We start from the raw sequence: 26,817 nt of genomic DNA, 5'->3' as shown, positions 1-26,817 counted from the left end.
GTGGTGTGTTCTATAGTTTCTTTGGGTCACCAGAATTTGCTTATTATGTATTTCAAACTTTCAATTATTTAGAGAATTAAGAAGAAAATATGTTAGAACAAGTTTCTTCCGGAAATTGCACGATAGGGACGTTCTATAATGATATACAAATCCTACTATATGTTAGTAGCTATTCCAGAAATATCGAGGTGGTGCTTTTTATTATTATTTATTACTATTATTTTTTAACTGAACTACAGTTGATTTATAATGTTGTGTTAGTTTCTGGCGTACAGCAAAGTGATTCAGTTATACGTATGAAGTGGTGCTTTTTATCTTTTAAATTTTTTATTTAGTTATTTTTTACATCATGAAGTGGTGCTTTCTAAATGGAGAACACAAGCTTTTACAGAATGTATTTGATTCAATAAATGGAAAAATCTCTAAGAGGCAGATTGCAGGTTTCCTCTGTAGAGTCCAAGCTTATATGGTTATTTCCAGAGTCTGTTCCAACACCCCATTGAGATTACAGTGGAGAGAAAGGATAGAACAAAGAAATGGCGAAAACAGGGCTATCTTAGGCCCCTCCCTCTGATCTCATGTCTAAAGAATTTGATTCTGCTCTTAGATGAACTGAAAAATGTCCCTCTTCAAAGAAATGGGAGGGCAAGTTAATGACCTGGTCAAAATTTCTGAGGTAGCCTCAAGAATATGTGGATTCACAAAGTCAATCAGTGCCTTAAAAAAACAAAAGCAGCTCACTATCAGCTATGCCAAAATTCAACTTGATTTTTGCAGATTCTCCTTAGCATCTAGATGTTTGAACAAGTCTTATCCATAGGTCATCTCATTTCAGAAACCCCCAAAGTGAACAAACCCACAGATGTTCTCATTTTAGTGAATTCTGCAGCTAATATCATTCTGGAGGGACATCAGGCATCAGAATACAGTCCTGCTAAACATTAAACTTTTGACTAGAAAGGTACCTTCATTGGTAGAATAAGCATTTTCTGTTCTCTAAATGTCCCACTGTAGGAGAATATCTTACTGGCTTTACGATGCAGAATTCACCCGAGACTTATTCCTGCCTGATGCTGGAGTGTCTCTTTGCTTGCTTTCTTGGGCGATCAGTCCCTCTGATTTGACTGGGACTGAGGCATTTCTCAGGACTCTTGGCTTTCAGTGCAAAACTGGGTCAGTCTCAGGCAAACTGCTGACTCACTTTCTGAGAGGAGTCCTGGCTCTGTTATCAGGTCTTTTGCAGCCCGGAGATCAACATACAAATCAGCGTCTCCACTTCTCAGAACGAGCATCACTTCCATCTGGCTGTGGAGCACAGGCGTGCCCTGCAAATTCCTACTTCCGGTGCTTACCAGAGTCTATTCCAGATAGACTTTCACCTCTTCCAAAGCTTCCATTAAAAGTCCTGGCTAAAAAAAAAAAAAAAAAAGTCCTGGCTGTGACTACTGATATTTAGGAGAGTAGCCTGAGGAATGGTGTGTCTTCCTTATTTTTCAATATCTTCTATATTTATTGCTCAACTACTTTGTACGAGGCATTGGGTTCGGTGATGTTCTACATGAATGCGGACCCTGCTCACCACCAGCGTGGAGTCTGGTAAGACAAGTAACCAAGCAATTATTTACAAAGCTTAATCCTTTCATCAGGCCAGGCCAGGATGAGGCTACAGTGTTGGAATAAATTCTGTTAGTTTTATACTATTCACCATCACAGATTTGCAATTTAGCTTTATGCTAAGTAAAACAACTTTGCCCTTAAAAATTTGTTTTTAAAGGTTATACTCCATTTACAGTTATTACAAAACATTGGCTATATTCCCTGTGTTGCACAGTATACCTTGTAGCCTATTTTATACCCAAAAGTCTGTACCTCCCACACCTCCACATTGCCCTCCCCCCACTCCTCACTGGTAACTACTAGTTTGTTCTCTATATCTGCGAGTCTGCTTCTTTTTTGTTATATTCTCTAGTTTGTTGTATTTTCTAGGTTCCACATGTAAGTGATATCATACAGTATTTGTCTTTGTCTGACTTATCTCTCTTGGCATAATGCCAAGTCCATCCATGTTGCTGCCAATGGCAAAATTTCATTCTTTTTTATGGCTGAGTAGTATTCCATTGTATATATAGAGATATATACCACATCTTTATCCATTCATCTGTTGATGGACACCCAGGTTGCTTCCATATCTTGGCTATTGTAAATAGTACTGCTATGAACTTTGGGGTGCATGTGTCTTTTCGAATTAATGTTTTTGTTTTTTTTCAGCTGTATGCCCAGGAGTGGAATTGCTGGGTCATATGGTAGTTCTGGTTTTTTAAGGAACCTCCTTAATGTTTTCCATAGTGGTTGCACCAGTTTACATTCCCACCAACAGTGTATGAGGGTTCCCTTTTCTCCACCTCCTGACTTTGTGCTTTTTTAGAAAAAGAAAAAAAATGAAGACTGTCCCTTACACCACTCAATGTTTACAGTATGTACAGAGACCCTGTACAATGTACAGTACCTGTACTGTACAGTACTGTACAATGTACTGTACCCTGTACAATGGCTGGAAAAACGTGTCTTTGCTGTTGAACAAGTATGCTCGTTTGTAGTGGACAGTAAGAATTAGGAAGTTATGTTTTACATGCGGTTTTCAGTATCTTTTCTTAGCTTTGGTTTAGGTTTTCTGGTAAAATTATACTCTTCTTATTATCCTGTTAAAATATTTGAATCCTCCTACAACAAAGAGGCTTCTCGGATCTCTTTGCAGTAGAGGGGAAATATTACTCTTTTCTCTTGCACTAACTCCCCAAAGCCAGCATTTTTTTTTTTTTTTTTTGCGATATGCGGGCCTCTCACTGTTGTGGCCTCTCCCGTTGCGGCGCACAGGCTCCAACGCGCAGGCTCAGCGGTCATGGCTCACGGGCCCAGCCGCTACGCAGCACGTGGGATCTTCCCGGACCGGGGCACGAACCCGCTTCCCCTGCATCGGCAGGCAGACTCTCAACCACTGCGCCACCAGGGAAGCCCGAAAGCCAGCATTTTTAAAAGGAGTATAAAGTATTTTGTTTTTCAGAGGACCATTGTTCCCAAGTTGGCTACAAACCAGGAAAAGGTTCTTGCTGTAAGCTGCTCCAGTGTTGGACAACCAGACCTGCCCCATTACTCCTGACTATGCTAGTGAAATCTTAGGGGAATGTTTTGGGCTGTGCTGGTTCTTGGTGTCTATCACAGTCTTGCTTCAGGATCTGATGTCTTAGAAAAAAATTTGATACTGAAAATCTCTTTTCGTCTTTCCATTGCCTCCCAGTTCTCCTTTACTAGCTCAGATAATGTTTAGAACAAAAAATTCGCAAACTATAATATGTGTTGCTAAGGCAACCAGAAGACAGCAGTAGGACTTAAACCAAAGCCAAGGAATTGAGCACAACTCCTTGGATGAATCTTAGTCTTGACCAATGCCAGATCTAGCAGGGGTGAGTGAAGTCTTCATAGCTCTGGATAGAAGGAGAAGCCTAATTTCAGAAACTCCTCCGAAAAGTGCACCATCTTCTCAGAAGTGGGAAATTTCTTGTTTTCCCTCTGTTTCTTGTTTGATGGCATGCCCAGTCTTCTTCCCATCTCAGCCTTGTCTGCAGATTTTTTCAGAACATAGGCAGCTCCCTAGGTTATACTTCTGGATGACTAAGCACTCCTCAAATGGATATTGTGAGGATTAAATGTAAATAAAGCGGTTTTTTCTAAAGTTGTAAAGGATTACACAAATGTTAGTTATTTTTTCCCAGTATTTGGAATTTGGGGGAGAAAAGAAAGAAGAAAGAAGAAGAGGAAGAGAAGAAAGGCAAGGGTGTATGGATTGTTTATGTTGATTACAACAAGGCTTTCCATGAGCAGCAGAATAGTATCTCATTAAAAAAAACCCTGCATCCCCAAAGGCAGGAAAAGGTGAGGTATTTGGCTTCATTTGCTTGATCCTCAATGCGTGGTCCATGCTTCATGCTGCAAATACTGACCTGTGGTCTTTCTCCTTAGAACAGACTAACCTCATGTTGCTTTAGGAAATTCACTGAAACAAAGGAACAAAATACACAAGATATAGTGTTTTTAAAAAGATTTTTTAATGAAGAAATAATTCCATTCCAAAATATAGACACACAATTAAATAGTTTAATCACTTCAAAATATAACATGTCCCCAGGAGGTTCCAACACACACACATACACACAAAACAATACTTAACAGCAATACAAAAAACCCATACAATAGTAGTTTTGTTACATACCAATGAATGTTGTGAAATCTTTAGTGTCTCTGAATTGGTTATTTCAAATGGTGTCAAATTACAGTAGTCATAATTAAAAATGTCTTATAGTTAATTAGCCTCAGGATGTGATACTTCTGATTTTTTTCCCCCTCTTTTTGGTTCAAAGGTAAAAATGCCCTTTCTTCTGAGGACACGGTGGAGTTCTTGTTTGTGGCTCCTTGTGCGGAATTGAACCAAGGTGATTGCAGCGACCAAAGGCTGCCGGATTTACAACGTCTACCTACAGTTAACAGCCAAGAACTAATAAGGGTGCACAAAGATGATCAAAATAAAAGCAGACATTAGTGCTAAATTATGAGGCAACAGTCTGGCTCATGCATATAAGAAAATACATAGTATATCACAACAAAGGCCACACTCTTATGTAGTTCAGTTCACATCACTACTTACAAATGAACCTTCCCTGCCTTATAGTAGATCACTCGAGAATCCATTTTTCACAATCTCCAGCACATCTCCCTGCGACCAACCAAATTTACCCCGACTTCCGTCCTGACCAACCACAACTGATTCCTGAATCCCCTACAGTAGATGTCACCCTCCTCCCTCCCTCCATGACATGGCCCCGTGGGGGAGGGTTGGCTGTGTTAGACCAGTGCTCATTAATAGGCCAACATCTCTAATGGAGGTGGATGTGCAATTCATCGTGGAACAAGAAAGAAACAACCCCCGCCAGACGGAATTGGATCTAATGGACAGGACAGGTGGCACCTGCTGGGTTTGCACTTAGAACAGGCCCCAAAAGTAGATTTGGAGAGCCAAGGAAAGAAACCCACCGCAAACCACAAAAACCCAGAACAACACACGCCATTTTGTCTCGGTTACAGGACAGGGGTGCTTGAGTCTGGTCTCAGTGCTGACGTGGAGCTAAGAGAAAGAAAAGGTGGCTGGTTAGTCAGGAATTGGTCATTGGTAGCAGTTTCCAGAGTCCTTGCAATGGCTTTGTACGATGGTTTCGACAACCGTGTGATGGAGTTGGCAATGAATGCTATGACGGGGGAAGGTTATTGGCAGAACAGTTCAAACCTTAGACAAACGTTTTGATGTGGAAACACAAAATGACAACATCTGTCAGCTCGGTCCAGTTGGCGGCTGAATACCACCTGCAGGGTCAGGGTTCTGAGTTCGGGAACTGCCCGGCTATGATTGAGAGCTGACAGCCATGTAGGTAGCTGGGATGTAGTGGTTTTAAGTACTGAGTATGAGGCACCAGTGGTCACCTGCTCCATCTAGAGAGGCACGGGTTCACAGAGGATGGGCAGTGGAAAAGAGATGAACATTAAGATATACCAACAAAATCCGCAATAAAATCCATCTGTGCAAAGAAATCTGAGAACTGTGCAGTTGTGTCCCTTTGGTGTCAGCCTGTTCTCAGGGACATTTTTCAGGCTGGTTCTCCCGAGGGGAATATGATTAAGTACATCAGTGGGCAGACTGGGCTCCTTGCTAATGCCAACCAAGAGCTTTACTATCCCCAAAGCAAGCGATTTTGTTCCACAGGGCAGCCAAGGAGATGGTTTCTGACCCAGTGCAGAGGCATGAACATCTTAGAACTCTCTGGAGAGGAAGCTGGAAGATGTCAGGATGTCTCTTCTCAGCTGGGCACCCACCAACTACCGACTCTGGGAGGTGGCAGGTTTTTGCCAGCCCTGGAAGCAAAACCGAATAGCTGAAGCTTTGAGGTTGACTCAGAATGTTTCTTGCTTATCCTGAATAAGGCCTTTTCAGAGATTTTATTATACAACTTTATTCTAAAGCAGTGGTTCTCCAACTTCGGCGTGCATCAGAATCACCTGGACGGTTTATTCAAACACAGATTACTGGGCCCCAGCCCCAGAATGTCTGATACCTTAGGCCCGGGTTAGGGCCTAAGCATCTGCATTTCTAATAAATTCCCAGGTGATATTGACGCTGCTGGTCCAGGGACCACACTGTGAGAACCACTGTGCTAAAATGATGTTCTCTTCTTTCTCTTAAAGGAGAAACAGGAATCCAGGGAAGCTGCCAATTTAAGGATAACGTATCTACTATGTTGTAGGATGTTTCTTTCATCAAATATTGAAACGAGTAGAAGATGATTTTTTCATTTCCCCAGAATCCCTAAGGGAGGTCTTTAGTGCTCCCCAAAGAGGGCCCTCAGAAAGGACCATCGACAGAGTCATTCATTCTCCCTTCCTTGTCAGTTCTTTTGCACATTAGCTTTTCACGGAGTGCAAAACCCCAACTCCACTTAGAAGAGCCTGTTTCCTCTCATGTGACCAGAGGAGGCTGCATGCAGAACACCAGGTAGCCAGCTAAGGCAATACACATTCAGAAAGAAGAGGAGGGCGAACGTTTGCAAGCGCGCTTTAAGCCTGTACATTTAAAGCTGAAAGGCGTCCAAACGACCCGATAGGGGAACTTGCGGATGAGCGGTGCTGTTAGAAACATGCTCCCTAAAGCTAAACCGAGAGGAACCAGCCCGTGGAAGAGCAGAGATAACTTGAGTCCATTGGGGGGAACTTATGGCACCTGTGGTTTATAAACAGCTTTAGTAACGAGTATTTCAAAACAGAGTTCACAGTTTTTAAGAAGATCTGTGCTGATTTTAAAAACTAGATTCTATATAATTTGAATGTTGCCTTTATTTTTTGGGGGGGAATATGATCTTTATTTGGAAAAAAGTATTTACACTAAACTCTAGGGCTGATTGGTTAGAGTATCTTGAAAGAAAACAACCCCAAGTTGGAAAGAAGCCCTAAAGACTGGATTCTCCTGGTGTGTTTGGTTCAAGCCTCTGCTCTCAGAGACTTGGAGACAAGTGCAGACCATGCAGGCCAAGGGCCCTTCTTGGCTTTAGGGCTCTGAGTCTGTACCCTCGGGAACCAAATCCTTCGGGCTTAGTGAGTAATTGCAAGTGGTTGTTTTTCTTCAACTGCTGTGGAAAAAAAAAATGTACAGTGTATATAATCAATTGTTTTGCTAAAATCTCAGAGAATTCAGAAATCAAACTCCTAGCTATAAACAGTGTTAATATTGTCGTTGTAAACTGACCAGGTTCAATATCAAGTGCAAAGGTTTAAGATGCTTGTTAATACTGCCGTTGTGAGTAACAGCAGCGCGGGATTTCAGTCTGTGTTTTTATTTTGAGGGATGAGACATGTTACAGAAGATGTAGCTGATAAGTTAGCTTTGAACAGAAGTCTTTTTTTTTTTCCTTCTCAAAACACACATCTATGAACTACAAATCTGAGAACAAAAAGTTAGCTGCGCTATAGCCGGCAGAACACGTCTTTAGGGGCAGGGGTCTGTTGGGAGCTGCTGCGTGTAGTGGGTCCTCTCTTCTGTGAGGTGAGGCTGCTGCCAGGCTGCCGTCTTCTCCTCTGTAGGGGTGGGTGCAGCTCTGTCCTTCATCACCAGTTCTCATGTTACTTTCATCTGTCTGACTATAGCTTGCCTGGGAATAAGCAATGTGTAATTTTTTTTAAAGATGGTAACTGCTCTCTAAATTAGGGTTATGAAGCTTAGAATCACCCCTTCCCCCCCCAACACACACACACACACACACACACACACACACACACACACACACACCCTCTACTTTCTTCCTCTGACAGTCAGGAATGAACGTCCTGGGACACTGTGGGCTACTGCACCTTCTGAAAGAAGAGAGGACAAGAATCCTCCATGCTGAGTCTCTTGCTTAGTGGGTACCTGAGGCATCTGGAGGGTTAAAGCAACGTAAACAGAAATATTGGTGCTGTCCTTTGGACAAGAAGATGAGAGCACTGACTCACCATCAGAATGGCATGCTGATTTAAAAAAAAAAATCCACTTTGTTCTTCCAACCCTCCAATTTCTCAAGTTAGGATGTGGCTGGTCAAGGCACGTGGAGTACCGTGTGGCCAGAAGGATGGAAAAGGGACCAACCCAAGATCCCAATGGGCCAGAATGGGATTTTGGTGGACTCTAATTCAAGTGCTAACCTTTCTGTGTACTGTTTCTTCTAATGTGGCTAGTTGAAAAGCAATAAGTCAGCTTTCACTCTATTCACTCTTGTTAGTGTGTTGGTAAGTGCCTATTTATCTTCAGAGAGGCCTAAGGCTCTTCCTGAGCAGAGGATGGGTCGGCCATGTCTCTGGTGTTTCACCTTTTGCCCCTTAGTCATGTAGGGCTCTGCTTGGTGGATGCCTAATTGACTCTGAGCTGCTGAAATCAGCTCTAGGACCCTTGCAGAAGAGATGCATATACTTTGGGATAATTTCTGGTCTTGTAGTGTAGCCAGAAAGTCCAAACAAATAGATTTCAACAGATGAACCGTTCTACAATTTCAGCTGTATTTCTTGGCTACATCAAGAAAAACTACAGTAGGGTAGAACTAGGTGCAAAGATGAAAAGCTACTAGTTCCTACAGGGTTCTACCCGGTCTTAAATGAATTTTGTCTGATTTGCTGATTTAGTGACAGGCTGGTTTATATTTAGAGTTCTGTGGGATGCCAGCTAGGTAGGTAAGGATGCAGTAGGCAGCAGAGGCCACAACTGTTTTAACTTTTCACTGCCAAATTGGCGACAGAAGATTGAAAAAGGGCCTAAGAACTTTCAGAGTACTGAAATCTCTGGCGTTTATGGACAAGAACCGAATACCATTTTTTATCTGGGTTTATGTCAAGGGCATTTCATTAGGCTTTTAGAAAAGTATATGTTTCTAAGCACTACCTACTGATGTTTAAATAATGTGCAGAACAAAAATGATCAGATTGCTGGAGCTCAGAGAAAGAAAATGCTATGAAAGGAAAAGGCTTGCCCCTTTGGGACTAGATTTGTTATAACTGGACTGAATATTTTCAGAAACAGCTCCTGGGAATTTTTCACTGCAGTCATCATGAATCAGGAGAACATGTGGTGTAGCATTCTCAAATCCAAGGGAGGCAGACTAAAACGCACTCAATGAGATCCTCCCTTTTATACCAAGAGGGCCTCACAGCTCAAAAATTGTATTTCATAATAACAATTACACTTTAATTTTTACTTGCTTAATCTTAACCTAAGGACCAAGACAGGAGGTCAGTGGTGCTTGAACTAGAATGTATTCTTTACTAATCGATATGTCATTTAGGAGATACATATCGCTTTTTCCATTTAGCAGCCAGAGTTGAGTTTCCTATCAACTGCACTATTCCATGGGTGGGAAAAGACTGTAGAGCTAAAGTGGATACAAGTCCTCGGGACCGTGCATCCGGATGACCGTAAGAGGTGTATTAGCTTTGAAGTGTAATGTGGGACATCTAAATGGCCATTGGCTGGAGCCAGAGAAGCCATCAAGTCTCACGGGACAGTGTAGCTGAAGGTATATCAAGTCATTGTACGAAGCTGAGTCCCAGCCGTATTTCCACAATCAGAGCAAGCAAGCTGGTTCTGAGTCCCGGGGGCTCTCATACACTCACATAATAATTATAGTCACTCCTAGGGACTGAATTGCTTGTAAAGCACTGAGCATAGTGCTAGGCATGTATGTGTGGGCTCAGAATAAAATGATAGTGCGTCTGCCACTATGTTAAGCTCTTTAAAAGCTATATCTCAGTGAGTACAACTCCTCCATGAGGTAGGTATTGTGATATATGTTGAACAGAGGGAACAGAGGCTCAGAGAAGTCTAGTAGTTTGTCAAAGATTATGCTGGTAAGATTTGATGGAACTCATATTTGAAATCAGTCTATTCGAGTCCAGGGCCTAAGCTTCAGACTACTATAGTGAAGTGATCCTGCCAATCAAGGGCTATTCTCTTTACATTAAAAAAATTACTGAGGATTTCCCATGTATTTAGGTAGATCCTTAAAGCTGGGGGACCACATGCCACAGAAATGATATCTGAAATTAAATTATATCTTGCTGAATTCCACAATGGATTTGAATTCGCTGTTCTAAAACCATAAGGCTGTAGAAGGTTTCCTCTCTGTTTTTGCTTCTTTTGTTTTCTTTAATAACACATGCTTTTGCTTTCACTCATTAAGGTACACACTTTGATCTTCTGGGCCCTGAATACAGCAGGACTAAGGAGCTGACTCATCTCTGCAAGTGCTGAGCAAGGCTGGACTTTTCTCTCTCAAATGCTAGAGAGGCTGAAAACTTGAAGGCAGTTATGAATCAGTGTTATGGCTTCACAGCTAAGAATTTCTGGGGCATCTTTGGTATTATTGAAATTTCTGTGCCAACTTTCCTAATTAATAGAGTAAAAAGTCAACTCCCAAGGTTGCCTGCCAAATCTCCACTGGATTATAATGAAATGCTTCATAGATTGGGAAGGAGGGTAGTTTATCATAGAGAAAACCTAAGAGAGAGTGATTGTGAATATAGGTTACAAGTTATCAGAATCCAGTGTACAGTGGTCACGTTTCCTCCTAAATAAGAGGATACTTACTTGAGAGGAGAGTGATAAAAGGATATTGCATTCAACCTTGCAAGCTGACCTGTGGGTGACAAAGGACACAAACAAGAAAGGTGACATGTCATGTCTGTGATGTAGTCAAGCTGGTGAATTATTTGGTTGGAAGCCATGCAGAAAGAGAGAGAGAGAGAGAGAGAAATAGAGAGAGAGAGTGCAAGGAATGAAAGTAACTTTCTGGCCCATCCAACAACCATATGCTCATAGAGCAGTCAAGGAAAACCACTTCGACCCTCTCCAGGGCATATATCTTGAGTGGGGACACACAGGCCTGTTATCTCTCAGCCCTTTTCTTTGTCTTTCCCTTGAAGTCACTGGGTGTGGAAAGGAAAGGAGAGAGAGAAGGAGCTTAACATCTACCAGAGATGGCATGAACTCCAATCGGAGCTGACGCTATTAATAGAATTTCCTTTCATTTTGGTCATATCAGGTTAAATTCCTAAGTCATTAAAATAAATAAAAATCTAATATCTTATATGAAATGACTCACTTTCTTTTAAAAAAAAATCTAGAATTTCATTTACTGTGGTCACCAAAATCCAGAAACTGATATGGGCTCAAATAGGGAGATCTAATAGGCACCTCTAACAGCATGAACCAGAATACTGATTATTTCACCACCTCTCTCTCTCCCGCTATGCAGCAGAGCCAACTGAGATACGAGTAGGAATGCCATCCCTCAGAGTTCCCACGGACACCCTGAGCTTCATCCAGACTAACATCCTTCCGCGGACAGGCCATAGAAGTCGCAAAGAAAGAGCGGCCTCCATGGTCTGCACTCAAGGCAAGTTTGTTTCTGTAGCAGTAAAGTACGGCTTTACGTATCTGGTCACTGTTTGTTTTGTTTATCTAGGCCTACATTGTAGTTGCTTCTGAAATGTGGCTGTTAAAGTGAAAAGGCTAATGGAACATTCCAGAGAGGCAAAGCTTCTGTGTTATACTGTCAAGATGGGGTTGGTGGGCTTCCCTCTTGCTCTATTCTTCTTGGGAAGATATTTCCAAACAATCTATAAACATATGAGAAGGAGAAGATAACTTATTCTCTCTGCTTCTCTTTCCTTCACTAATAGAGAAAGAGGGGGCTACTGCCAACCTAAGACTGTGGAAAAAAGCTTGTCTGGCCATCGGACAGAAAGCCTGACATGATAAAATAACCCCCGGGGTCTGGGAGGCAGCAGGTCTCAAGGAGCCAAATACCCCTGAACTCCCAGAACCCCAACAAGACACAGGGAAGGGAAACATACAAGAAAAACAAACATGGCAGTAGAACAATCTCCATGGGGAAAATGCACCCCCTTAAGGATGAGTGGCTAATTACACTTATTCCCAATTGCATGTGTTATGTCCACTGACTTCTCAGATGGATTAATATGCTCCAGTACATATGACAATCTGCCCAACCATACCCTGCTGAATGTGGGCCTACAGTTCCCCTAACATTTCTTGGTGAGGTTTGTCACTCTTTCACTTCTTGACATTTGATATAAGGCAGGCAGTGAGGGAAGCTGAGGACAAATGATTCAAGGGAGGAGGTATATTTATGCTTAGTCAATTTCCTTGAGCCTTGTTCCCTGACAGTCATCCTACAGTATCCATGGGGGATTAGTTCCAGGAGATCCCCACACAGCAGATACCAACATCCACAGAGGCTCACGTCCCTTATAGTTGAACCTCAGTATCCACAGATTCTGAATCTGTGGATATGGAGGGCCGACTGTATCTTTTCTTAAAAAGTATTTTCCTAATGATTTTGGAGGATCATGGACTGTTAGTCACCATGTTTCCACTAATGTGGAAGGCCTCTTTTACTTTCCAACTCAGAATTCACAGGAATTCATGGTGAGTGAAAGCTATAAGAAGTATTTAACATTTTTCCTGTCTAGAATTCATGGACTAAGGAGTTCAGTCAGAATATTCCAGAAAGGGAGTGTGGAAGGAAGGAGAAGCCACCGAATTTTGGAGTAATGTAAGAGACCCAGCTACTGAGGGACTGGGGCAGGAGTGCTAAAGGATGTGGGCCAGCTCTTGGTACCTGGTAGGCTTCGTCCTGTAGCTTCTGTTTCAGGTATTCCTCCATCTTCAGCTCATTCTCCAGCTGCCGGACAGAATCATCTTCATAGTTCTCATCCTCTGGCCGCACATATGGGTCCCCATCTTCTGTAACCCTGGGAATCAACCACAGTGGGAGTTTCGGAGCAAATCTTAAAGGAAAGTATGAGTGGAATTCCTGTGTTAGCTGTAGTTCTGGGCACACATTTATTTAGTCCTTCAATTCACTTCTTTGCTTCAATTCACTTCAATTCTGTCTCTTCTTTGACATAATGAAAAAACTTTAAAAAAGCTTTGGAAGTTTGGAGAAATATATGATCAAGGTGTTCTCACAGACAATTTTTCTATGGCAATCTGGTGTCCTCTATGTTTTCCTAGGGTTAACAGGAATGAGCTGACCTTTAAATGTCTGTCGTTCTTAAAAAGGGTAGGCTTATCCTTTGAGAGGACATAGTTTTTCCAGTTTGAGGGCTTAAAAAAAATGGAATCCAAGAACACTTTCTGTAAGGGAAGTAAGCCCTCTAGTGAAATAATGATTAGGACATTTGTTCATAATTTAACGCTCTTTGTCTTATGCATGTACAGAGGAATCGCGCACGCATCTGCTTTATTCCTGTGGTAGAGTCAAGTCTCTCGCACCCATCAGCTAATCGATGTCAGGAAGACTAATACTCTAACCCATAGCTCTTGATCTTCAAAATTTATACTAGCTCTGAACTTAAGAAATCCGGGCTTCCCTGGTGGAGCAGTGGTTGAGAGTCCGCCTGCCAATGCAGGGGACACGGGTTCGTGCCCCGGTCCGGGAAGATCCCACATGCCGCGGAGCGGCTGGGCCCGTGAACCATGGCCGCTGAGCCTGCGCGTCCGGAGCCTGTGCTCCGCAACGGAAGAGGCCACAACAGTGAGAGGCCAGTGTACCGCAAAAAAAAAAAAAAAAAAGAAATCCATTTAAATTGTCCAATTCCACTATGAAATAAATAGATAAGAATGATCTCATTCACTAAATGTGTGACTCTCTCCATCTATTCATCCCAGTATATATAAAGCTCTTCCTGGGACTGAACATAAATTCACAACCTAAATCATATGACTAAAATATTCTCACGCTAAAACACAGTGCATGTTTACATAGTACAGATATTAAAATATCCCCTAAAATGAAAAGAGTGGTCAAGTAGAAGTTTCTGGGTTGGAACTTAAATGCCAATGTTCATGTTTATTTATATTTGTACGACATGTCCTCGTTATTTTTAGAGGTTTGGGGTCAGCCTAAATAGGTCTACGAGACCTCTATGAACTTTCCCTTCCCAAGCCCCACAGCCATGTTTGTAGCTGGTCCTGCCACCAGTGTACCAGGGACAGCAGATGGGGTGGCCTTAGTTACAGTTTTGGACCTTAGGATCGGATCAAGAAAATTTTAGGTAACCACCATGTAAATGCTTAGTTATAAAAAAAATCAAATGGATTTGTATTTATCAGACTAAACTGATAATTAATTCACCAGTTTGAATAACAAACAGATCAAATAATTCTAAATTATAGAGGAAAGTTCAAGAAAGCAAACTGAAACTAAAAGCAGCAGCTTCCTGCTACGTAAAATTATAACTGTTTTGTTTTGATCTTACGCTCTGCCTTTTCACAGCTGGCTTTCAAGCCATGTCTATTTATAATTCCCCATTATTACTGGCCTTTTACTCACTGCTTGGATGGACAGCCAAAACACCAGAAAGGCCTCTGGTTAGTTTCTTCTCTGGGTCTTTAAAACAGATAGTTTATTTTTGTAGACTCATCTGCAGTTCTTCTCACATTAAGCACCATCACCCTTCTGTAGTTTTTTTTTGAACTATTCATCAATTCTCTTTTCCAGAATTTGGGTGAGCCCCTGCCCACATTTCTCAGAACTCCGCTTACTTCACTTCCTTCATTTTACCCTTTTCCCTCCCAAGCTGGGCTCTGCAGGTCTGTCCTAGCTTTTTGCCTTTGTTTCTCAGCTTTGGTTTTCCCTGCCTGACTGCTTTGAGCTGATCCAACGTCACAGAAGTTCTAGTGGCTACGTGAGTGATTCTGCTGGGTCCTGTCAAGCTACAGATGCCTAATTGGGTGAAAAATCTTTGCAAAATGTCTTTTGAAGGTCAGGTTTATACATATTCAATAATTCAAGCGAATTGGACTTCTTTATAATGAGACTTTATACATTTAGTTATTTCAATCACAAGTGCGTATATGATGCTGTTTACACCCACTTTGAACAGAGACCTCTCTAGTATCACCAGGTCCTTTAAGAGCAAATCTAGTAAATTCAGAAGATAGGATGATTTATCTCCTGAACTAGTCTATGAGTCCTGGGAGGGTGGGAGAGATTTTTGACACTATTTTGTAACCAATTAGCACAGTGCCTTGGGCAAGCCAGGCTCTCAATAAGTACTGGTTGGTTTTTGTTACTGATACTCTGGAAATTGTTAGGGGGAAAAGTCACAATGACAAATTGAAATGTAGCACCCTTCTACCTCTTCTGGCAGAAAAGGAAACTGAACCATTCCTTTCTAAAATAAAGAAGTAAGCAACCATGTTTTAATTTTCCTATGCTCCCTGCAGAGTGTTCCGTTACTGAGAAAATACCCCCAAGCAGAAAATACTTACACGTCGCCACGCATGGCACTTGGGGTAGCTCCACTGTGAAGGTACCCGGGTTTTCGGGCATGGATTTGCGCTAGAAAAGCCTTTTCAGAGGTTGGTGACGGGACCAGATCTTCAAACTGAGTCCGTGCAAGTTCAGAATCCACGTTACTCTCAGTTTCACTCCCCGCCTCTATTAGGTACAATTGAAGAAGTGAAGAATGACCTAGACTTTTTTATGATCGATCGGCAAATAAAGGGCTAGGCTTAACATTAACCAACCTATGCTGATTAAAACACTGACCAGTTATTTTATGTAAGTCAAGTATGTGTTCGTTTTTTCTCAAAATGAGAATTGATACTGACATGAATTACCACAAAATCAGTTAGTATACAGTATTGTCTTTTTATCTCAATAATATTATAAGGAAACTTTGTCTTAATAACTGACTTAATTCTTGAAGCCATCTGTTTTTTCCCTCTATAAAAGTCTTTATTGGGCTTCCCTGGTGGCGCAGTGGTTGGGAGTCCGCCTGCCGATGCAGGGGACACGGGTTCGTGCCCCGGTCCGAGAAGATCCCACGTGCCGCGGAGCGGCTGGGCCCGTGAGCCAAGACCGCTGAGCCTGCGCGTCCGGAGCCTGTGCTCCACAACGGGAGAGGCCACAACGGTGAGGAGGCCCCCGTACCGCAAAAAAAAAACCAATAAAATAAAATAAAAATATAAAAAGTCTTTATTAAAACTGTTGTTACTTTTGCTTAATATTACTTTAATTTAGGAAACACAGACCTAAAATATTACATTCACTTAATATTTCAAAAACTTATAAGAGTATAAACTAATAGTCCTTGAAACGCCTACAATGAGAATAACATTTTTAGTCATCATTTGCTAGGGCAGTGAGTACATGCCATTAATCATGATGTATTAACTACTGTCATTTTTATCCTATTTGGTAATCTTAATCTAAAATAATAGCAATGCTTTTCATTACTTTAATTCTAATTATAGAGGTTTTAAGAAATTTAAATCCAGATTTTTTTTAACAGCATTAAAGTTTTCTTTCTTATAGTTGTTGTAATCTCAACTATATGACCACAGTCCTTTCAAACAGATATCTTGCTAGGAGGGCTTTAAGGAATAGACGAGATGTATTAGTAACTGATAAGATATTTATTTGCATATTCACGCTGTAAAAGTTTTTAAAACTTTGTGTAGTAGTATTAGGATGAAGAGTGCTGCAATTTTATGCTATTTATTTTCTTCGCAGATCTTTCTTTAGTGATATTGCAAAGGTAAATTTCAGTTTCGCCTCTTTCAAATAGCCATGCATTCCAAGTGAACAAGTCTTAATTAGTAAATAAGACATTTGACCCTATAAAATAACTTTAGCATCATGTCACTTTGGGTCATGATATATTTAACAGTGGCTAACTTGGGATTCTGTATTTACAAGTCAATTTTAATATTTATTCTTTTCTGCATTTTTCAAATTTTGTGCATTGAGCATGTATTCATGATCTTCTCATTAGCAAAGTATAAACGGTACTAAAACAATCTAATATCCCAACAAAATATCACATAGACCTTTAAAAAATCTTTTTATACTTGACAATGAGCAGCTCTCTAACAGAAGTTATGGGTCCTTCTGCAATGAGACGACAAATGGGAGGGGACCAGGGACTCACCGGAATTCAACTCTTTCACGAGAGAGGACATGGTGTTAGTGATCGAATCCGCTGCTACTAGTAAGTCATTCCGTAAATTTCTTCTTGAACCTTAAGAAAGAATGATAATGAAAAAAAATCAAAGCTCTCCTTTTCCCCCAATTTCTATGCTGTTTATCATTTCCATTGATATCCTAAAGCAAGAAAACGTCCAAGACTTCTCCTTTTCAGAAGTGCTTGGTTCATTTCCTGAAAAAAAAAACATTGTACTCAGGCCAGTGGCCTTTGATATAAGAAGACATGGCAACGGATGGGGATTCATATACTTTATTGTCCAAATTGGGACAATTTTACAAGTGAAAGGGAAGGTATTAATAACAAGACTGGGTGACCTGGCACAAACTGGGATGATCCCAGGTAAGCCAGCACGTGTGGTCATCCTTCAGAATCACCTCACAGATGAAAAGCCTGGTTTTGCCACGAGAGCTGTGCCTTCCCAGCAGCTGCTACTGTTTCAGCTCTTACCTGGTGGCTGAGCACATCAGATTCTGATCTCCGTCACCATAGCCTCTGTCTCCCATCAGGGCTCCCCGAGCTTCCCCTGTCATTTCAGGTACCCCTTGGGAATGGGAACTCTGTGCACTGTATGTCCCCAGAGTTTGGAAAAGGGGTGAGGATTCTTGCTCCTGCTGCCAAGACGTGGGCAGATGTATGCCTGGTACCCTGAACTGGAACTTACAGCATGTTTCTCTATGGTAGAGGAAGATTATTATGAGGTCTCCATCCCACTAAGGGTTAAAGGGTATTTGTGGGCTGGACTGGGAGTGGGGCAAGGTGGATGTAGAACAGAGGGCCAAATTCATCATATCTTTGGAAAAAAGACTCAAGATTCCAAATATCTGACTTACAGATGAATTTATGCAGGATGAGCTGGGGCTGCTTAGATAGGTCACATTTCATTGTGATTTCTTAGTAAGTAAAACTAAATAAGTAAAATAATAAACACATGTAAATTTAAGAAATCAAAGTAGGTAAAACAATAATTATTACAGGAAACTCAAATTGATTTAATATACTGTAAATTTCTTTAAGATTTAGGGAAAGGGCAGTTTTCCCTCTAAAAATTAAAAAAAGGAAATTATTTTGCATAACTTAAATTATATTTGTGTAACTTTAATCATTTTCTTTTTCAGGAAAAAACGCCCTGTAATAGATCTTCCTTTTTCCCTCAGAACAGAAAGTACATCATGCTCTCCCTTCAAAATGTAAGCTTTTGGGCTTCCCTGGTGGCGCAGTGGTTGGGAGTCCACCTGCCGATGCAGGGGACACAGGTTCGTGTCCCGGTCCGGGAGGATCCCACATGCCGCGGAGCAGCTGGGCCCGTGAGCCATGGCTGCTGAGCCTGCGCATCTGGAACCTGTGCTCCGCAACGGGAGAGGACACAAGAGTGAGAGGCCCTCGTACCGCAAAAAAAAAAAAAAAAAAGTAAGATTTTATCCCCTATAAACAGTGGATGAGAGCATCTTTTTCCTCAGTCTCTCTGGATATTACTGATGTTAAACAATTTTTTTTGAATCTGCTAGGCAAAAGGTGATTTTGATTAAAATTTGTATTTCTACAACTCTTTGTGAGATTGAACATCTTTATGGGCTATTTGTTCTTCTGTCGGTTCCTATCCTTCACCTATTTTTGTTTTGGAAGTGTCTTTTTCTGACTGAGCTGTGTGTGCTTTAATGTATAAATGAAATTATGAAACTTGATTGCTACATATGCTGGAAATGTTTCCTCAAGTCTATTCTTTTGTCTTTTAACTGTTTATGTTTCTTTTTGTCTTAAAACTAGTAGTCGAATATGTCGCTCTTTTCCTTAGATCTACACGTGAGGACCTGGGAGGATGTCCACCATATACCGCTAATTCAAGGGAGATGCAAATTGCAGACCAAAATGCAATGCATGATCGAATTTGTGTGGAAAAAGAAGAGTATATGTCCATAAAAGCAAACTTAAACATAGATATTTATATATAAGTGAAACGTTGAGAAGGGCCAAGCTCTTAATAGTCTTTACTTCTAGGAATGAGATTGGCAGGCTGAGGGTCGGCAGGAGGATTTCTTTTTTTCTAATTTTCTACAAATTTAAAAAGTGATGACAAAAAAAAGTTTTATAAAGTGTTAAAATATTTCCAAATAAATAAGATCACTTGCTTTGGGACCCCACTCCCACCCCGACACTCCGCAGTACATAAGCAGAAGAGGCAGCGGTGGGAGAATGCTGTTTGTTGCTGTTTGTCATCTCACATCCCTCTTTGCCCTCTTCTATTGACTATGGAGAGCTAGCCTCGCAGCCCCATAACACAGAGGCAATGATTCAACTCTTTAAGCCATCTGGAAAATGACTAAGCATCCTTCTTGATCGCCTCAGTGCTAAAGAGCTGGGATTGTTTACTCTCAATCTTGAGTTTGCTTTCATGTAAAGAGACGAAAGGAGGAAATATCTTTCGGAATTTTAAAATGGATTACATTTATAAGATTTCCTGGAATATTGCTGAAAGGATTTCCCTTCCCTTAATGAGCAAAGGCTCATAAAAAAACAGGGCAGGGCAAGAGAAGCCAAAAGAAGATAAGATGGTGAAGGGAAGAACAGATTAGTGTAGGGAGTTTCTAAAAAGTCTCGCAGGCCCGGCTTTGACACGAACTGTGGAATACACTAGAGCATCCACGGTGAGGCTCTGATAACTCTAGATCATGCAATCCTTGGCGACTTATTTGCAACAGAAAAGCAGAACACACACACACAAATAAAGCCACTTACTTTGTGCAAACGCCTCCTGTACGTCTCCCCCTACCCCTGTGAGAGAGTCCTGAGGCGTGTGGGTTGGGGTGGAGCAGGCGGAAGCTGACCGGACGGGCATGGGGATGGGCCTGCTGATGGTGTGGCTGGGGGAGGAGCGGGGAGAGCCTGCCCCCTGGGTCTGGAGAGACAATGCAAGTCATTAATTGTTTTCGCAAGAAGATGCCAAATGCCCTTCCCAGTGTCTCAGTCAAATGTTAAAGACAGTGACAATGAAATTCCAAAGTAGGTGGAAATCCTAGGTAATTAAGATGGTAATTCTCAACCTGAGTTGCAGGTGCAGATAATTTAGGACCTTACTGTACATGATCTGAAGTTTTGGTTACAAACTGAAAGCTAAGAATATTAGTACTGCATTCATTGTTCTGTAATATAGGAGATGTTTGCCCATGTAATGAAGCTACTGTTAAGCAGTGATAATTACAAGGTGTGTTTATGTTCTCCTTGAAGGAAGCTCTATATAGAATAAAAAGACATTAGGAGAAAGTTTTAAATATAAACTCGGAGACTGTTAGGGATGGATGTGGTTTACATTCTTCCTAAACTTTCAACCTGTCTTGTCCTGGCATCATCTGTAGAGGATAATTTATAGTTCCAATCATGTCATGCCATATTGCATATGTTAAGTCTCAAATAAAGAATCAAATGAAGTGTAAATTGTTTAATCCCTGTTTTACAGTAAAAGTTGTCTTTGTCGAATTGCTCTGTGATTCAGGGATTCAAATGCGGAAGAGAAAAAAGAAATACTGGTTTCTAATTTTTGGGTAATGTTTCCTGTAGGAACTGTCCTCTTTGCCTATGAAAAAGCAGTATTCTAGCAGCAAGAACGGTGGGATTTTAAAATGAGTAAAGAAAAAAGGAGAACACAACTTCAAAGCCATTTATCTCCTCATTTCAGCCCTTGGCATGAAATAATTCTGAGGCTGTCAAACCTTGAATTTTGCAGTCTTGGTTCTACAATGAGGTCTCTTGGAAACATTTCCTGTTTTAATAATTAGTTTACAAAGGAAGTAAAGTCAGCACGAATAAGAAAATATAAGAAGTGCATATACAACAGATTAGGTATTCACATAAATTCCACTCCAGTCCACTGGGTCTGGCCAGGGAGAGTGAGGACTCTTCCACAGCAAGGCCCAGAGGTTCATCATCACCCCATTCAAACCCCAGACATGCACCACCAGAGCCGTGCTCTGGAATATTCGATTTAGGTCTTTGCTGTGGGTTCAGCTACTTGCAGTTAAAACACACAACATCAATCTTGTAAAATGCCATGCTGTTAGCTTTCCAGGGCTCAGCGTCACACAGAAAAGTCAAATCTATAAATTGAGGAAAATCCCGAATTAAAAACGAAGCAAAACAGAAAATAACTCGTGTGATGCTCGAGGTGCTGAGGATTCCACTCTCACTCGCAACAGTACCTTGGAGTGGCCTTTCGGGCCCAAGGAAGAGAAGTTTGCCTGCTTGTGAGGCTTTGCAGCCCCTTGCCCCAGCCTGCTCCAGGACGGGTCTGGTTTCCCCCAGCAAACTTGGGCAGCTCAATGTCATTACCACGAAACCTCTGCTTCTGAGGTACCTGGGCATTTCCTTGCTTCCCACACCAATAGGTGACCTCATGTTTGAGTCATGCTTTGCCATGCACACAAGGTTCTCATGTACATCCTCATGGGTTTCTCTCCATGACCCATTGAAGTAGGTCCCATTATGCTAAATGTGCGGTTATGGACCACAATGCTCAGAGAGGTGAAAAGAATTGCCCAGGAGATGGAGCTAGAGTGTCCGAGCTGGGGCCTGAGCCCAGGTGGTCTGCCTGCCCTGGAGTGGGGGGACCTGGATGGGCTATGGCTGGTGACGGATCCTTCAAAGGAGACAGGTGTTGGTTAGGTACCCTGAGATCAAGTGCCTCTCCCTGGCAACCCGTCCTGCACATCCTTTTCAAGACAGGGTCCTCAGCAGAGCTCCTTGCCCTTTCTCATCTGATCTTTTTACCAAGGAACCAGGTGCAGCTGGGAGGAGGGACTGGTGATGATGGGAAGTTGGACAGAGGGGTTGAAGGAAGAAGGCTCCTCTTGGCTACACAGGGTGGCTTACCTTCTCAACCCTGGAAGCCAGATCCTCTTCTGCGATAGATTCACAATAATGATAAAACTCCATTTCTGTATGTAATTTACAGTCTCTAAAGCAAATTTACATACATAGTTTTGTTTTATTCTCCCACTAATCAGTGCTAGGAATGATAGTAACTTATATCTGAATAGCAATTGTCAGTCTAGAAAGCATTTTAATCCCATCTACTTCACTTAATCCTCTCAACAACCATACGAGGTATTATTACTCTCATTTTTCAGGTTAGCAAGCTAGGATCAGAGGTGATAATTACCCAAGGTCTCTGAGCTAGTGAAGGACAGAGATAAAATGGATCCCCAGACCTTAGGCTACAAGGCCAGGGCTTTCCCAGGCTGCTCCTGGGCACTGTGACCAACCGCCACATACTTCCATCTATGTTTCATAACATACTTTCACTAACAACCTGAAGACTCAGAAGGTGTAGGACACAGACTCACTAGGGAGTGGTGATGGAGCAGTGGCCTAGGGCTTTCTGCTGGGCCAGGCAGTACCTTCTAGTTACTGGGTCATGGAGAGCAGCGTGAGTGCCCAGGGTGGAGCAAGCAACCTTCAGGCTGGTTATCAGCCAGTACAGAAATACAGGTCCACAGTCTCTTATCTGCAAATGTGAAATCCAATGGGCAACACATGTTGCTTCATAATTAATGTGAGGCTACTTATGTGGTGTCTGCACTGTATTGCATTTCTAAAACCTCAAAGATTCTGAGTTCCAGACGATCTCTGGACCCAGTGATTTCAGATATGAGGCTGTGGGCCTGCTTTTCAATGTTTGATGGCTGTGCTGGGGCTGTAGTATAGGCCAGCCCTGCTCATACCTGTGCCACCAGGCTCTGCAGCATAGGGTGCTTGTGGGGTTCCCCCCTCCCCTTTGGGTACCGCACCGGCCCCACTTCTTCTTGCTTAACACCTTGTCTCCAAAGGCAACTTTTCCTACACCTTTCTGCCTGTTTCCTGTCTTCAAAACTCCCATCAGTGGTCTTGTGTTAAGAGAAAAATAATGGACTGTGGTTACACGTTAAGGGAAAAACAATTGATGGAGTCTAAATTACACCAATGTGTGAATGGCTAATAGCCACCAACTCCTAAATGAATCTCCAACTGGTGCAACTTCAAGCAGTCTGAGTATATGAAGAATTTAGGTGGAAGATTCTACGCTGAAGTAAAGATTCACTGCATCTTTCCTACAATTTGTGACTCCCCAGTCATGACCAGTCTTTACCCAGACTTGGGGGTAGAACCCTGGCTCCCTGGGTGATCAGGGCCCCATCACCCTTTGTCAGGACACTGGCCAGTTTGATGCATAGTAGACTTATTGCTGGGAACACCATCTCTGTTCTTCTTTTCTGCTGTTCTTGCAGAACCACTAAGGAATGGTAGTTGCCTCTTGGCTTTGGGGTAGATCAGTGAAGATGTCACAGAGTTTCATTTTCACAGGTGAGGCCCCTATAGAATGGTGGCCTCTGGTCTGGTCATGAAGCATGGTTGTCGGCTAACAACTTTAGAAGAGTTAGAATGAATAATCTCTGTGAACATCCTTTCCTGGAAATTATCCGGTGATTAATGGAGCAAAGACTTAAGGGACAATGGTCCATGCAGATCAATATATAGATCTCAAATTCCCGAGAAGAGGGGTGATTTATGGAAGAAGGAAAACATACATCATACTTGGCAAATTTAAAATTGTTCTCTTCCTAGAGAATAAATGAAAAATTCATTTCTACCCTCCATTCTCTGAGTCCACTCAACCTGCTGTTGTGTCAATTTTTAAAAAGTCTGACAAGATCCATAAGTTTTCCGATTTTTTTCCAGGAAGTATTTGGGTTTCCACTCAGCACCAGAAAGGAGGGATGCTTCAAGGGAAGTGCCTAATGTCTAATTGTGGAGCCAGCACTGTCTGGAGAAATGGCAGAGCAGATGACCATGAGACAGGAGGAGGCGGTACTATGGACCCTCCCCCACCCAGGTACCCCGCCCCCGAAAGTCAGCCTCTCAGGTTTGGGGGAGAATGCAGTGTAGTCAGGCCTGGTTTTACGTAGCAGCCTGTTTAGCTACATTCAACCCTCTTTTCATCCTTTCTTCCAGTACACACTGACTGACTATCATCATAGGGCTTCTTGTGGGGACACAGATGAGATGACTAATTCTGATTGGTCAGACAGGAGGCACCATTTGCCCTGGGTCTTATAGCAGAGATTTCCAGGCAGAAAAGAGCAAGTACTGGGGTGGGGGGGCGGGGAAGAGCATTCCAGGGCTTGGAGTATTAAGGGCAAGGCGTGGGGATTGTGAGGGGCACTGAAGACACAGTGGGAAGCCAGTGGGGTTGATGCAGCAGGTTCTCTGTGGGGAGTGGAGTGGGATGAGGCTGAGAAGGGGTGGAGTCAGGTTTGGGGGCCTCCAGTGTCATAAAAGGGGCTTAGTCTTTATCGTGAAATAAAGCGTCATTTTCTAAGGCTTTTAAGCACAGAAGCAATTTTTACTTTTCTAGAATTAATTAAACAACTCCTAATTTAAAAGAAGTATGAGAGAGAGAGAGAAAGAGAAAGAGAGACAGAGGCTAGGAAGGTATGCTTTTGAACACAGATGTTAGTCCTAATATTGCAGTTGATTATTTATGATGTGACTGATCCCCACCTGCCCTCATTTTTGATCGCTTCACTACTCCATACAATACCCATAAGAGAGGATGAGCAGGGGAAATAATGGAAGGTGAACCTAAACTGTTAAAATCTGTCTTTTCTGGCCTGTTCATGTTCCATAATATATCTGGAAGAAGTAGGAACCTGAATGACTATGATTTCCCGAGTTAATTGGACCATCCAGTAGTAAATAGAGAAGACAATGGGAGCAGTAGATGGAATTTGAAATGATGTGTGACTTTCTTCCCTTGACTGAGACAATTAACTAACAAGTTAATGTAAGGAAGAGAAGCGAGTGTGTGTATGTGCGCATGCGTGTAAAATGTGGGTCAAATTAGAAAAGTTTATACCTTCTCCTGTGTATATGTATACATATATACATACATTTATGCTTATATTTGACTTGCATATAGTATTTCACAAAGTGGTTCCACATTTGTTATCTTTTAAAATCTATACAACAACCCTGTGAGCCATGTATTATCGGTATGTTTGAAATAAACTGCTAGGAAGTTAACTGACTTATTCAAGATCTTATAGTTGTAAGTGAGGAACTGGGACCACCATAACTCAGGTCTAGCTCCAGTAATGTTTCTTAGAAAATTATTATTGAGACCCTACCTTCTGAACTAAAGGATACTTGGTTTTAGACCAGGTCATAGTATTTGGCACTGGAAGGATACCAGAGACTCTGGAATATGCTGTCACTGTTATTATATCCCAGCCGCCTTTGTTATTAAACTTTTTATGAGTGTTCTTTTTATGGTTCCTTCAATAAATCTTACAAATACACAAAGAAGAAAGAGGGTAGGATAATTTCGATTCAAGTTTGTAAAAAAAATTTATTGCTTGTGATACCATAATCATCATATTATATTACAGGCACCATTTTAAAAAAAAATTCATGTTCTCTCCTCAAGGGGAATAAATTCATGCATTACCTCTAACAAGAAACAGCATAAGTAGGAACTATATATACCAGTATAATAAAATACATTGAACCACACAGACTTATGATAAAGCAAGTAGAGGTTATTAAATCAAGCACAATTTGTTGTGTGTGGTGTCTTAAATCTGATTTTACAAAGAGAATGTCGCCAAAGGGGAAAGGCTCATAAATAAAAACAGAATTTAGAAGCAGATGCCAGACTAAAACTTCTAAATTCTCTCCTTAGATCATGTTATACCATGAGAAGTCTATAAATTTGGATGGCATTTGTTTATTTCCTTGTAGAACTGCCTCTGCAGGATTGGGACATATGGGGTTCTGTCTTTAATTTTCACTGAAGGTCAGTATAAGAATCAGCCACACGAAATCTACTGCGTGTGTCTGTTTTATTATTCACTACTTCTATAAAGCTCTGAGTGAAAACTTCATTTTATATTTTATGCCAACAGAAATTTTGGTCCCTTGAGAACTGGCATTTCTGTTCTGATAAAACCACCAATTATGTTTTCCTTTTTTTTTGCCTCACTGCTAGAAAGGTCAGAGTGACACCCTGTCCCTTATGATTAGCACATTTGCATCTTCTTCAGTTTTCGATTTTTCTATTTCCATTTTATGAAGCCACTGTTTATGTCTCTAGTTGTAAGCTGCCTTGGGTCCTTTTTGAAGAGAGGCTTGACTATGTAAGCAAAGAAATGAGTAAGACCCGCAAACACTCTCCCCACCCAGACAACGCATTGCTGACATCTGGGTGTTGCCAATAATGGTCCTTAAGTACCTAGGCAGCAGTACCCACTGCTGGCTGACTTTCAAAGATGTGGCAGCTGTTGAGGGCCCAGTGGGGAGGAACTGGAGGGAAAGAAGGCAGTAATGCTCTTATGGGCGCTGCCATGGTTTGGCTCTATGCATTCATCTGTTTATGAACTTCCTGGTCCACTGAGCCTTTCAAGAATGTGCTGCCTTGGAAATGGTAGAGAGAGGGTCCCCGAGGGAAATGGCTAAAGCAGGGCTGACTGGCTGCAGGATGGTTGCCTACTCTCTCCACTAGGAGAAGGAAGGTTATATGTGAGCCTTATTTCCTTTTTCTATGCACACACTGAGTAAGAGACAGGAAAGAAAAGAGGCTGTTTGCAGAGAAGCACCATGAGATGGCATTTTTCTTTACCATGATCTAAGTGTGTTGTACGTACAACAGCAATA

The 26,817-nt window shown here is 41.8% G+C and overlaps 1 protein-coding gene across 3 annotated transcripts in view; it reads right to left on the bottom strand.

Moving 5' to 3' along the window:
• Positions 1-1,379: 1,379 nt before the first annotated feature.
• DTNA (dystrobrevin alpha) overlaps positions 1,380-26,817 on the bottom strand; it is a 394,651-nt gene continuing 369,213 nt past the window's right edge. Inside the window, exons 20-25 of one of the 3 annotated variants that reach the window (XM_082668516.1) lie at positions 19,873-20,032; positions 17,083-17,172; positions 15,419-15,587; positions 12,762-12,930; positions 10,706-10,754; positions 5,112-5,176 (exon numbers count right to left, since the gene is read on the bottom strand). In XM_082668516.1, the coding sequence (XP_082524642.1) occupies positions 10,737-10,754; positions 12,762-12,930; positions 15,419-15,587; positions 17,083-17,172; positions 19,873-20,032 (606 nt within the window). In that variant the 3' untranslated portion in view covers positions 5,112-5,176; positions 10,706-10,736. Of the gene's footprint in view, positions 1,410-5,111; positions 5,177-7,607; positions 7,746-10,705; positions 10,755-12,761; positions 12,931-15,418; positions 15,588-17,082; positions 17,173-19,872; positions 20,033-26,817 lie in introns of those variants that run through there. The other 2 variants (XM_082668515.1, XM_082668517.1) reach the window with 2 other exon arrangements.

The sequence above is a fragment of the Grampus griseus genome (assembly GCF_964374135.1).
Source record: "Grampus griseus genome assembly, chromosome: 12".
Classification (NCBI taxonomy): Eukaryota; Metazoa; Chordata; class Mammalia; order Artiodactyla; family Delphinidae; genus Grampus; species Grampus griseus.
Note: the sequence above shows the minus strand (reverse complement) of the source record. Positions and strands in the feature narration are given on the sequence as shown.